Genomic DNA, 14,410 nt, shown 5'->3' with positions numbered 1-14,410 from the left:
TCTGAACTGGGGTGGCAGAGTTGGCTAAAGAACGGTGATGGATTAAACCTAGATCTTTTGACTGGGAGTGAGTGTTTGATTGATTCAGATTCTCTGTCCATCACCACCCCCTTTTGTACCGTGTATATATTCCAGACACCGCGCCAACAGTGTACCAGGCCATTCAGAGACTGCATAAAATCACTGAATCCATCCACACAGAAGACAGAAGTTGGTCCTTAACTGGCTGGGTATGGGGGCTGATCACAAGCTGGGGCTGGAGAATAATGACTGTTATCGGAGCCATCCTCGTTGCTCTACTCTCATGCTGCCTCTGTATGCAGTGTGGGCCAGCACTCTGTGGAATCTCTACCGTGTGTCTAACCCCCACACCGGTCAACAATCACAAGCGAAAAGAAAAGAAACAACAACAACAACAAGAGATCCATGAACTCATGCAGATACGCCTCTAGGGTTTGCCATTCAATGGCAAAAGGAAGGACTGAAGGACTGTGGAAAATTGCTAACATGACTATCATGCCGCCATCTTGAAAAGTTTTCACAAACATTGCCCTTGAATGTACAAATCCTGCCGATTCTGCATCCTCCCCACCTCAGGCACAGCTGTACACACAAGAACCCCCTCCATGACATTTGCCACCGAGCCGACCCGGGAAGGTGGCCCTGAACTGTTTCCCACACTCTGCTCTCGGGTACACACATCTGCCTTCGACAACAGCTGAAAGCTATGAACAGGATCATCAAACACCCTTCCTGTGCGGACTTAAAACCTCCTCCTTGAGAACAGCGGAATATAGCTCTTTACGGCCTGGGAATACGACGACTTCAAACAGTTGTTGCTTCCTCCATCCTGTTTCAAAGACTCTTTTGCCCGGACATCAAAGGCGGGAGAGGCAGAGCTTTGGGTATAAGAGAGTGTACACCACGGATTGAAGTGGCAGTCTCAGCAGATCAGTTTTGTGTATTCCAGGGGACTGTCCTAACCCGGGTTAGTAGAATAAAAGCTGGTGTTCTAGTTTCAAGCCCGAAGTCCCGAGTCCATTTCTTTTCCTGGAAGAGGTGAATGTAGACTTGGGCGTGCCCTGTGCCGCTGGGCCGTATCCTCACAGTAACAAGTGGAAAGTCTCCGGGGGTCTCCTGTTACTGGGCCCCCTTACCGAGCCTGCCCTCCAGGTGTTTGCCTGAGGCAAAAGCGTGCCGATTCCCACTGTTCTGCCTCTACCCGCTGGAAGTACGGACTGGAGGCAACAAGCGCTCGCCATCTGTTTTCACTCAGCCACTTGTTTATATTTGCATTGCGCCTTCACTTTCACTTTAACCACATCGCTGCTGTGCATTTTCCCCTCCTGTGCTGCATGAGGCTCATTTCCATTGTTCATGACGAGCTCAGCTCGTCATCAGCACAGCTCCACTGTGCCTCATGACGAGCTGAGCTCGTCATGAGCATCGAAGGGGTTAAGTGAAAGCGCGATGCAAAAATAAACATGTGGCTGAGTGAAAACAGATGTCCTCCTAAAGATAAGACATCGCTATGCGACAGCCGCAAAGCAGATGAGCCAGGCTGGATGGGCCGGACGAAAGGGTGGCAACAAAAATACCCCATTTCCAATGGCAGGCGACCGTTTAGCATAAACGATGACGCAAGCCAATGAAAATGAAGAGCGGGGCTTCGAGTCCCCTTCTGAAAACCCCTCATCCACATTATCTCTCGCCGAGCGAGCAGCGCATGTACTGCAAAGCTAAGTGAGACCTAAAAATTCGGATTAATGGCACTTTATTTACGCATTCCGGGTCTTGAGTCTGAGTCAGGGGGCTGGCACTGAGGGAGGGTTAGTTTGGTAGCCTCCACAACACTGCCCATGCAAAGAAACAAGAGCGAGGGCACGGGATCCTCTTGATCATGGAAATATGTGACGTTAATCAGAGAAGTTGCAGCTAAGCAAAGGGAAGAGAGGATGACTTGAGTGCGTACAAAGATACCAGAAAAAACATAGATCCTTTCATTCCTTAAGCCTGCGAAGCAAATTATTGTAAATGTGTCACTTCTGATTTCAAGAAGCGAAGTACAGTTTACTCACCTGAGGAATTGTACAGGCTTTCCTCCCGTTCAGAGTCCTCGAGCTCAATGCAGTAGATTGCGTCTCTTTCAATGTCCTGATGCACGACAGAGTAGATCGCGTCTCTGTTAGCATTCTGGTGCTTGATGGAGTAAATCTCCTCTCTCTTAGCTTCCTGGTTCCTGATGGAGTATGTCTTAGCTTCACATTTTATAGAGGATGAATCTAGCTCATTTCCTGTAATATAAGTGAACACATTAAAATATGTTACAACGTAAATATACTGGTTATACAACATTCCACGGCATGTGAAAATACTAAAAAGGCTGTTTCTGAGGTTACAGTCAGAGATATATTCATTCCCTTAATCACACCAATCACATGCGTTCTTACATTATAGGGAAAACAAAACTTTATTTATAAGAATTTACATTTTACGTGAACCACCAGCTGGCTGTCCCAGACCCATCAGCAGTCTTCTTACGATGTAGGGGCTAAAAATAATATGCATTTATTAGACGTTATATATAGCTAAAACAAGCCTGCTTTTGGGCACTTACAAGGAACCCGCGGGGATGGTGGGAAGTAAGGTGGGAAGTAAGGTAGGAAGCAGTTAAGGCTGATCAGAGAGTCACATATCTTAATGACATAGGAGCTTTTCAAGCAGTGGCAAAGAAGTAAATATTAAATCGAATAAGCATCTCTAGTGTCCATCAAAGTGCTATCTAAGTAAAGGAACTTATGAAAATGTAATATTTCACCAACAGAAAGGCAGCTTCCAAGAGCGGAGGACCACAAAGCAAAGGCTCTTCTTTGTCCCCTTCTAGCAGTAAAATAGTTCAAAGGTGTCTCAAACATCGCGTCTCAGGAGATCTCATTTCCTATCTGAACCCAAGCAATGCAAGCACTGAAATGTCAGTCACCTGCTGAGAAGCGATCACTAACTGACTGCACATGCGTTACAGGAGAAGCATATCATGGGGAGGTCTCTCCCAACCCATCCCATATCATGGGGAGGTCTCTCCCAACCCATCCCATATCATGGGGAGGTCTCTCCTCATCCTATCTTAGTTTCGAGATCCCAGTAAGACCTCTTCTCATTCTGTCCAAGACCCCAGATCATGACATGGTATCTCTTCATCCTAACCCAGATCATGGTGAGGAGGCCCCTAATACTATCTTAGATAATGGCAAGGTCTCTCTTCATTACATCCCAGATCATGACAAGGTCGCTCCTCATCATATCTCAGATCCAAGAACACAGCAAGGTCTCGCCTCAATCAAATCCCATATTACGGTAAAGTCTCTCATGCAGTCTAGGATCCAAGTTCATGGCACAGTCTCGCTTTATCCTATCCTACATAACGGTGAGGTTTCCCATCATCATCTCTCAGATCACGGCAAGGTCTCTCCTCATCTTGTTCCAGATCATGGTGAGATCTTTCCTCATTTTATGTTAGATCTTGGTTGTGTCTCTTCTCATCTTATCTTAGAATATGGTGTGGCCTCTTCTCATCTTATCTTAGATTATGGTGTGGTCTCTTCACGAGAAATGCGCATACGTGGCCGCCCGCGCATGCGCATTAGTACCCAAGACGACGGCGATGAAGAGAGGGAGCCCCGGAGACGCAGCGGGCAGCGGCGGGCAAGGTAAGTGCCTTTTAATTCTTTCTAACATTTAAATTAAAGTATTTAGGGAGGGCGGGAGGCCTGCGGTGCGTAGTGGGGCTACGCGGAGTGCGGAGGTGGGCGTAGTTTCTCGCCCACTTCACGTAGCTCCGCGAAGCCCCACTACGCCCACTACGCCCAGCATTAATCATGGCATGGTCTCTCCTTATCCAATCGTGAATCCTAGATCATGGCAATGTCTCTCTTCATCCTATCTCAGGTTCCAGATCACAGTTAACCCTGTGTGAAGTACTGCGCTACTTTGCGAATTGCACGAAGCACAGTGCAAACACGCGTAGCTGTAATTATTTGCTTGCTCGCGTTCCTCAACGTCAAGTTGGCGGCCGCGAGCGACAAAAATGACATCCCGGCAAGACTTTTTCCTCGCTCTCGATCAGCAACATCAAGTTGCCAATCGCGAGCATGGAAAATAAACCTCCCTGCGAGATTCTCAACGCAGGGAGGTCAGGTTTCTCATTGTGAGTGGTTGCGTATGCTCGCGACCGCTCGCAATGAGAAACTACCAGTCTGCGTTGAGAAAGCTGCCGCTCAAGTAAAAATCTACTAGAGCGGCAAAAAACGACTGCTTGCACTGTGCAAGATGCGGTTTGCACTGATTGCACAGTGCGGACAAGCATCAGGCACTGCAATCAGTGCGAACAGCATTTTGCTCGGTGCACTAAGCAGTTCGAGTAGCTATGTGTGATGCTACTACGCGAACTACGCCCAGGGTTAATCACGGTGAAATCTCTCCTTATCCATCCCCAGATAAGGACAAATCCACCCCCATTCAAACACCAACCATGAAGCAACCTCTCATTACCCAACCAAGTCAAGAAGAAGGTTGCTCATCATCCTCCCTTGTATTCCGAGGTGGTCTCCGTCCGGCTTACCCTCGGCCAAGAAGAGGCCTCTCCTCATCCTACTTCACACCACACAAATGTCTCTTGTCATCCAATCTATTTCAAGAGGATGGTCTACGCTAATCCAATACCAGCACTGAGAAATCACAGAGCCATTAGTAACGCACCTGAGGTGATGTCCCTGCTGCCTTTTTTGACTTCGTGCCCAGAATGATCAATAAAATTTGAAAATGGTTCCTCTTCTTTTCTCAAACAAACACCTGTATTAAGAAAGCAAAATCACGTACAATAAGTTAACAGTTCAGCACTTGAGAAAGTGTCAAAATTGTGACGTTTATAGACTACAACATTACAGTTGTAAACAGTGTTATTTCCAAGACATGGTGCAGGATATAAAAGTTTCTCATCTCAGAGATTTTTATATGTAATTTTATTTATGTGTGTCTGCAGTTTTGAATAGTGTGAACAAGACTCTCGGGGGTCTGAGAGCTTAACATAGGCAGACTTTTTTTTACAAAGTAATCAGTTGCTACAGCATTTCGATAATGGATAGTTTAAACGGGCCTAATACAGTTTACATTCATCATTGTGATGAATAAGAAGAGGAATGAACACTGCTCAGTGCATGCAGCATTTCCATAAAAACATTTGTGTAGCAGCAATATTGACATCATATATATGCACAGGAGCAATATTTACAAATAAACATTCACACAGGAACAATATCTACAAACAAAGATTCCCACAGCAACAATATATGTATATGTACACATCCAAATGAAAGGTTGTCCCAAACAGAGAGCCAACACAGGTAATTTTTCTCTTTCATGAATTTACTTGCAGCAGCAGCCTTCACAATGAAACCGGAACACCAGGAATGATGCCAGACGCGTTTCGGGTATAAGTCTCCCTTTTTCAATGGCGTGTTGTCACAGTGAGACACTCTTTATTTCCCTCTTTATCAAGTGTTTCATCGCCTCCGTGGGTGTGGCCCACTTAGCCTTATGGTTCCTGAAGTTTTAACGGTAGGTATTGCTCTCCGAGCAGGTCTCGTTTTTCTGCATACACTTAATAAAATTACCTCAGTGGGTCAATGTTCAGGGTAAAATCACCAAGACTGCTCCGCTCTTTTTGGGACAACCTTTCATTTGGATATAGAGTGGATGTGCAAGTGCGTGTGTGAGTATCTGTATGGGTCTGTGAGTGGGCGTGGTAGTAGTTTTGTGGGTCTGTGAGTGGGTGGTGTGAGTGGCTCCAAGAGTGTGTGAGTAGTTGTGTGGGTGTGTGAACATCTGTTTGCTGAAATTAGACCTATTAGATTTTCACACCCGATATTCATTTGAAAGTCAATGACTGGATAGTCTGTACTTGGTACACCTGGAATCATTTCTGTTATACCACAGAGAGTTTACCTAAACAACTTCCACCAAGGTTTCATTAATCAAAATGTGCTAATCTCTGATGGGTTTCGCTTCATCCTTTTGGAGATACTGCTGTTACATTTTTATGGCTCTTGTTTGACAGTTTACCTGCTACATGTTCTTGCTTGTTCTTTGTTCTAATGTACAACACACTGACAACCTTCTGGTCGAGGCGCAAGTCATTCCTAGAAGGTAAACATTGAACAGGTGTGGAGGCTGAAGTGTTCCATCACCCCGTGATTCTACCGATGTGAGCCCCAGATTCAACTGACGTTGATACTCTACACATCAGTCCTCACATCCAACGAGATTTCCTTTGCAGAGGGCCTAATGAATAAGCTTAAATTTCCGAAGCAACTCAACTGCCCTATGTACGTAGGTTCGTCCGTTATAACTCCAATGTGGACCCACTATGTGCCTTCTGGATGTTTATTTTTATTTTTCAGGTAAATCGGCCAGTGTAGACAGACAGACGTGGCTCTACATGTGGGTGTAGTGGCTGCACGCGCACCAGAATCTCGGTGAACACTGTTCCAAAGGAAAACGGGCCGGCAAGACTGTATTATTCAGTCATTTGAAAATTAGTCATTTTACCGCAAGTTGAAGCAACTGCACTCCCTGTGCCTTCCATCCCATTCCCGAGATCCACCAGGACTGCACGGATCACTGTACTCCTTGAAATACTTCCCACACATCCTTAGATTCATCAACTGTGGCATCCTTGTTGCAGACCCCCTTCCCTCACAGTGGGTGCCCGGCTGGGTCCCATGTGAGTACATCCTTCTTTTCCTCTCACTACCTTGTGACACACACAACACGCGGCCGCGCAACTACTGCCTAAGATATCGCTACATCTTTAGGTCCTGAAGAGACCCTTTACTGCAGATAGGGTTGAAACGTCGTTGACAAAAACTAAAGCAAACCATTAACCAGCGCCTTTTTATTGTACAAAGATGCTGCCTCTGTTCTGTATAATTGAATATGGTCGACTTTATGAAATATTGGAAACGATTTGTGCACATCACAAATATGTCACCAATTTTTGAGGTTCCATGTTCCCTGGGAACACTACGCACTATTGCTTTGCTTTTTGAAAATGTATATATTTTCTTTATATATAAATATTGATTGTGACAACTAGCAAATGTGGTGTATATAAATTCCTCTCCTATCAGCACCAACTTAACCTAGCCTATTGCAATTTTGCACATAAACATTATTACAAATTGGTACAATTTCCCACAGGAACCGTTGTTTCTGCTTATGCTAGATTACCCTGGTTCCCAGTGTTTAGGGTTTCCCTTGGCTCTTGTTCTTTGCCTGTATGTCGGACCTCTGCATGCGTGGCCCTTTATTGCAAAAAGGATAGCTCAGTGAGCTGAACATTCACAACTGGCAAATGTGGTGTTGTGGAGACTTTAAGGTGGAGTCTTGGCATGGCAGATTGACCCTTCCATCCTTCCAAGGGGAACATTGTATACCATATATTCGCTATTAGTAACACCTGTTATTTATAGAACTTAGAAAAGTCTGACATGTGGCATTTAGTGCTACGTGAAAGCAACTTATAATGTTTATCGGTCATGTGTGCATGGATACACGTCACTGTGTATGAGGCTCTGTTTATTTGGCTTATGTACATCAGTTTGTGTGTTTATTGCAACTTGTACATAAATCCTGTTATCTTTTTATCAGTGTACAGTAAGGGACCTGCAAGTTGTAGGTCTGTGTGCAAAGATTCCTGTATGTCAGCGTATGTCATTATTTCAATCTGTGTATGTATGTAAAGCTTCTGCTTTTTATTTACTTTGTAAATGCAGTGCCTCAATTTAGCCGTAGCTGTGATTCGGACATGCCAGAATCACAAAAGTTTCAGATTGCTGGTATGCATTTACTTCTTTTAATTCAAGTGGTTTCATATTTCTATTTCCTGCAGCATGCATGCTGCCCTGGGCATCTCTACTGGGCAATGGATTATTTTTTGGCATGTGCTAGTAGTTTTCGGGCATATATAAGTCGTCCTTGAAAGCAGAGTGTATTTTTCGAACTTGTTTTTTTTCTTACACTTCAATGTTTTGTATATTTCCATGTGGTCTGAAATTGTGCCCCTTTAAGTTGGTTTCGATGAGTGTTAGAACGCCAGCCAGGTTCTTTATTGGTATGACATGTGACAAAGGGAATTAGATGAGGCAAATTATACTGTTAAGAGGGGGGTTTGAGTCCGGAGCAGTTTTGCCGGCGGGTCCGATGCCAGGGAAACAGAAGGCAGTGAATGTGCGTTTGTCCTGCTGCACTGGCCATGCGAGCAGCTTGAAAGCTCTAGTTGTGACGGTTCCAGAGAAGATATTCCGCCTTCAAAGGAGCGGATGTGACGTGCGAGAATGCCTGCGACAGCGGCAGAATCCTGTGGCGCAGTGTCATTCCTATCGCAACAGGACACTTTGAAGGTTGAAAATGCTGTTTTTAAATCAACACGGGAGGTCCTGGATTCTGAGGGGTCAGGGGGCGAGGGGGAAGCTCAAAGAGACATTCAGAAATCAAATTGTCCTATGTAGATTGGATTGCTAGGGCCTAATGCACTTTCTTTGCATCTGTGTTGACTGGTTCCAGCAGTCCCTACTTAGAATAGCGGGTGTATGATACAAACAAGTGGGCTTGTGGTTAAAAGGCACGCGGCCTCGAAATTAAAATAATGAAACCCAGGATTTTAAAATGAAAGCAGGCTTGTAGTTAAAAGGCGCACTGCCTACAAATCAAAATAATAATAAAAACCGCATTGGTGAAAATGAAAGCGACGTGTAGTTAAAAGGCGGGCGGTATCCAACAAAATTTGTTTACAGACTCATAACACGCTACCTTCTGTCAGCTGAGCGTCAAGCGTGTTTCACCCCAAAAGCGCAAAAACACCACATTCCCGCCACATGAGCAGAGAAGAAAAAACACAAGTGCAGCCGGGAAAGTGAAAGCGCCGTGTTTATTTAATAACCTGATCCACGATGCAACAAGGAATGCGGCTGCACCCTGCGCGCCGCATTGGAACATGCACCGCCTTTGGCTATTTGCGTGCTTTCTTTATTAAAAGCTACACGCAAAGGCCAATCAAATGTGTGGGCGGAGTCACACCCACACGGAGAAATTTGTAGTGCTCACAAGAAGTCTCCCATTGAGCAGTGCATGCGTGCTGCGCTAGGCTCGACCTAAAAAGACATTACAAAATTAACCCTGAAGAGGGTAGGTGTGTAAAATCCTTCCTCTAAGAGACCCTTCTCCATCACAGAAGGTTTTCTGTAGATGGAGCCAATAGAGCTCCGCTAACAGAAAGCTGATGGTCTGCCGGACTCTAAATAAGGCAGGAGGGCTTAGCAGGCAGGGTACTCTGCTGCGTTTGCGATGGAGTACTACTCTGTGCCACACTCTGAATCAGGCCCTCAGTGGCAGAGAAGACCACTGGCTCTGGGTTGCGAGGTGGCCAAAGAGTTCTCCCCATTCTACGAGGGAGTCCCCTGAGGCTAGGGTGTTGGGTGCGGGGCCCAGGGGAAGGGGTCTGGGAGGTCAAAGAATGATCTGCCTAATAACAAGTTCTTATTGCTATAATAATACTGAATCCTGGGCTCCACCAATCCTAGATCCTTTTACTGACTAGTCACTTGAGACCACGGTTTTATAAGGCACACATGTAAAGGTTTTTAAGAAATGTACTGTGTGCTTTGTGGGGAATGTTCTTAAAATGTTATTGATTCTTGACTCTTACCGCATTTTATTGGGGAATCTTTTACTGCTGCTCACTTGTTTGGGGGTTGCAGAGGGTTTTGGGCTCCTTCCCCAGTCCACCACGGCTTGCCTATTGTGTGGAGAGAAGTGAGTCTTTCACTTTTTCTCCTCCCCTCCACTTCCTGCGGCAGCTCTACGGGCGGCGCTCTAGCTTCTCCCGGTCCCAGCAATTTAATCGGATGCCGGGCTGGACCCGCAATGGATTCACGCAGCGGGCACACCGCCGGCGTGATGAAGGCTTGCCAATGGCAAGCACGTCTGCAAAAAGTTTGCACCTTGTGCCAGAGATTCTGGCCAACTTATTTCTAACTCTAGTAAGCTCCTGGTTTACTCCAGGGAACTGCTCCTGTAGCTTCAATCACAGGAGGGCTCGTATTGTAGACCTTTGAACTTTGAACCCCCAGCTGGTTGTCAGAGGTATGAGTGTGCCAACTGTGAGACAGCCATCTTGCTGGGTGCAGCCAGCAATTCCCTTGAGGATAGCTGTCAGTCCCATCCCTTGTTTTAAAAACATTCCTTTAAGGGATACCTGCTTAATACTAGATCCCTGATCAAACACACTACAGAATTTAATGACTTTGTGTCCCTGCGAAAGCCCGATTGAGTCTTCATTACTGAAACCTGGTCTAGAGACTGCTCAGGCCCAGATTTAGTGGAGGCCACTCCCACCGGGTATGTTCTGTCTAGACTCGTAAGGGAAGGAAGGGTAGGGGGGGTTTAGGAGATATGTACAAAGACATCTATTCGTGCTTCACCAAGTCCCTCACTTCTCCCTCGGATCCCTACAAGGCCCTCTATTTCTCCTTGAAGGTCCTACCCACCGAAATTTTGTTGGACTTGTTACCTATCGGCCTCCCAGACCCAGATCATTGTTCACTCAGAATTTCAGTAATCCAATGGAGCCCTATCTGGCTAGATCAAATCTAACGCTTTTGGGTCACTTTAATTTCCATTTGGAGAAAACGCTGTGCCCTGAAATGCAGGCTTTCTCGGAAATTATGGATTCCCTCAGCTGGTGAGGAGCCAAACGCATACTGCAGGACACATTTTTGATGGGATATTTTCTAATGATCCTTTGATAGAGGTGAATGATCCCATTCCAATCTCCTGGTCTGATCATTTTGCCGTCCCATTCCTCATGAATGTTATGTTATGTTATAACCTATTTGTAAAGCGCACTTTGACCAAGGTTTCATGGCGCTATTTGAGCAGTTATGAGTGGACTGTTCTGACATGACTTCAGTAGAGACGGTTTACTCATGTGCCTGTATATGAATATGCCAGTAACTCACCTAGACCCTAATTTTAAGAACAGGGTGGAGTTGAAGAGAAAGCTCAGACGTGTCAGTAAGGAGGATCCTCTTGCTAAACTCAGCAATTACTGCTGCCTCCATCATTTGGATGACAATTCCATTTATGGCGATTTCTCCAACTGGCTGTCGGCGACATTGGGCTCTCTTGTCCCTCTCAAAAAGCACTATGTGGCCAGAAAGCACCCTTCGGCGCCATGGTTCTCCGAGAGGCTGAGAAAGTTCAGACAGGTCTGTCGACATCAGGAAAGAAAGTGGTGCAGCGAGCCTACCACAGTCGAAAGGGACCTACACAAACTTAGGCTGAAGGAATATAAGCAGGCCATTAAAGAGGAAAAGGTCACTTATTACTCCAAGATGACGGAATCCATCAGATCCCCCAGTAAACTTTTCACCCTGATCAACTCCCTTGTAACTCCCACTGCCCCTGTTAATACAGAGGTTTCTCAGGACCTCTGTGATAAAATGGGTTGTTTCTTCTATGCCAAAATTAAGGACATATACTCCTCCCTGGAGAAGTCCAACTCTGGAGGATCTGAGCTAGATCCTCTATTGGTTCCTCTGGTAGCACCTCTGAAGGATTGCCGCCTGCACTCCTTTCCTCCTATACTCCAAGAGGATACTGAGCAGATGCTAGGTGGAATCAGATTAGGGTCTCCCCTCGAGCCCTGTCCCTTTAAGATCCTGAAATTGGGACAGGAGGCCATTGCTCCACCTTTGACTACCATCCTTAATACCGTCATTACCTCTGGCCAATTTCCCACCGTATGGGAAATGGCGGTGGTAAAACTCTTTTAAACAAGCATTTGCAATGCAATAGGTCTTGCATTATTAAAGTTTGAGCTATTGGTGTTGCATTATTTAGCAATGGCAATAGCTCAAACTTTAATAATGCGAGACCTATTGCATTGCAAATGCTTGTTTTTTACAGTCTGGAGATCATCATGCAGAGAGGCAAATACTGCCTCGTTAAAGGAGCAAGGAACTGGAGCATCTGGTCCCACAGAACTCTGTGTGAGTTCTGTTCCCAAGGTCAAGGGCGGTGCCTTCTAATTGGGATCCTGGGGTTCTAATGAGCATGTTCTTTAGCGCACGGTCTATTGTTCCCCTTCCCAGTGGCCATGATGACTTCACCACGTAGGCAGCCCCAAGATCATTGTATGTTAAAGTCCCCAGTCGATCCTGCCGGATTTATCTCAGAAAGATAGGCTAAATCATTGAAAAAGATATCCTGGATAGTTTGTAGCTAGTGAGGTATGGGGCCCGTGGAAGGGAGAATTCCCCAGCCCCTGTAGGTGCTAGCTGAAAGAGGATCGTTGTTAGTGTGAAGAGCAGGGGGGCAATGTTTAGGTGCTCACTTTTACCTCTCCAAGTATCAGTCCGGGCAATATTTACCACAAGCCTCCGGACCTCGTGGCTGTTAAGCTTCGCCAATTAGTGCCTTGATGGTTCCTGTCCCCTAAGCCATCCACCCAGTGTACAGTATCGAGATAAAGCATCCAATGTGAAAGGGCCCAGTCTATATAGTGGCACAAGTCTCCGGAAAGCCTTGATAGCGCAGTGTGAGAATGGAGCGCAGAGGCCCTTATCTGAGGTCCGAGGGGGGTTGGAGGATTTAAGCTGCCGCAAAAGATCAGTTTACCTCGGAGCTCTCTTCCTTTCAAAGCCCGTAGGGCTGCCACTGGAAGAGCGACCACTCTTTCGTTCAAGGACCCGGGGCAGGGTCTATCACCACTGAGTATTGGGACACAGATTACCCGTCTCTCCTGAACCAGGCCTAGTTTCCTTCCAAACCAATCAGGGGGGGGGGTGCATAGTAATCAAAGGATCAGGAGTAGCCCCTGGTCTGCAGCCCCAGAACCTCCAAAGCCAGGGCCCGCTCTGGCCCACAATGACTATTTTCCTGGGAGCCCTGGCGGTGCAACAAGGATCCAGTATCAAAGTCTGCCCAGGGCTGCCCAACGAGATCCAGCTTCCTCTCTGCTCAGCCATGTATTTCTTTGCAACTACCAAAGCACCATAACAGCAGGGCTGCAAGCCCATCAGAAAGCCGCTCCAGAGGTACCGCTAGATGTCCAGGACAGAGCACCACCCACCTAGATAAGCAGCACGACTCGTTCACTTCGGATTGATACTCAACAGTGGTCTGGGTGTGGCCTCAGATGATGTAGTAAGGCTCAGAGTTAGGGTCCCGACCGCCGCAGACTCCAGCACAGTCAGGCCGCCATTCTGTGAAGTTGTGAGTTCAACTGAACTTCACTAGTGTATCGCAGTTGTGGCGTGGCAGGCCGAAATAACCTGCTACGCAAGTGCTCCGTTAGATACCAGTGCTGGTCCTGCTCAGATCAGGTGAGTAGACCACGGCTGGAAGACTGAGCGAGAGGGCCCTGTGGCAGGAGACTGAGAGACCTAGAAACACGTCTCAGCTGCCTACCATCTTGGCCACGCCCAAGAGCTTTTCAAGCAATTGTAAGTAACTTCACCAGGGATTGCAAAAAGCCCCTGGCAGGTCGCTGAAAAAAAATTAAAAGCACGCAGAGAATAAGAAATAATGATTATTTTCAACACATTTTTGGAAATGCTTAACTTGTAAGAAAGAAAAAAACAGCGTCTAGAGGAGAGGCAGTGGTGTGTGCGTGCCACTGTGAGGAATATGTTTTCAATTATCGCACCAGTTTCTGGGCACGATAATTGAAAACATATGGGCTTTGGTGCGCGTAACAGACAACACTAGGCCATGGGCGGAGCAATGCGCCCGCCTTTGGCCTACTGCGTGTTCTGTTTAAAAAAAACACACACGCAAAGCCCAATAGCGGAATTTGAAAAGAAAAAGCACACGCACGAGCGTGTGCGATTTCAGGGTCCGTTTTCAAACCTTGGACAAAAGGGCTCTTGCCTGCACGAGCACTGCTGCGCCCTGCAAAGCAGGGCGCGAGCCCTAAAAAGGCCTCTCTGGACCTGACTGCATTAAAAAACTACTGGCCTATTTCCCTGTTACCCATCCCAGCCAAAATCCTGGAAAATCATCTTAACCTCCAACTCAGTACCTATTTGGAGGAATACCAATTGCTCGATGGCTCGCAGCATGGGTTTAGAAGTGAACACAGTACGGAGATGGCGTTAACTGTTGTTTTTGACAATATTCGACAAAAGGTTGATGCTGGTCATACCACCTTACTGATCCTGCGGGACCTGACGGCATTCTTCGATACGATTTCCCCACTTAGATTGGTTGGGAGACTCCGGGAAATAAGGATTGAGGGCTCTGCCCTAAATCTGCTTTTATCTTTCCTCTTGAACCGCTCACAAAGAGTCAAGAT

General features: G+C 46.4%; 1 protein-coding gene across 1 annotated transcript in view; it reads right to left on the bottom strand.

Moving 5' to 3' along the window:
• Positions 1-14,410, bottom strand: part of LOC147678858 (uncharacterized) — a 121,333-nt gene that overhangs the window by 34,137 nt on the left and 72,786 nt on the right. The window contains exons 5-6 of the mRNA XM_086946291.1: positions 4,756-4,848; positions 2,079-2,294 (exon numbers count right to left, since the gene is read on the bottom strand). Of these exons, the coding sequence (XP_086802417.1) occupies positions 2,079-2,294; positions 4,756-4,848 (309 nt within the window). The remainder of the gene's footprint in view (positions 1-2,078; positions 2,295-4,755; positions 4,849-14,410) is intronic.

This window comes from Lissotriton vulgaris, chromosome 12 (assembly GCF_964263255.1).
Source record: "Lissotriton vulgaris chromosome 12, aLisVul1.2, whole genome shotgun sequence".
Taxonomy (NCBI): Eukaryota; Metazoa; Chordata; class Amphibia; order Caudata; family Salamandridae; genus Lissotriton; species Lissotriton vulgaris.
The sequence above is the reverse complement of the archived record's forward strand: the minus strand, read 5'-3'. Positions and strand labels throughout refer to the sequence as shown.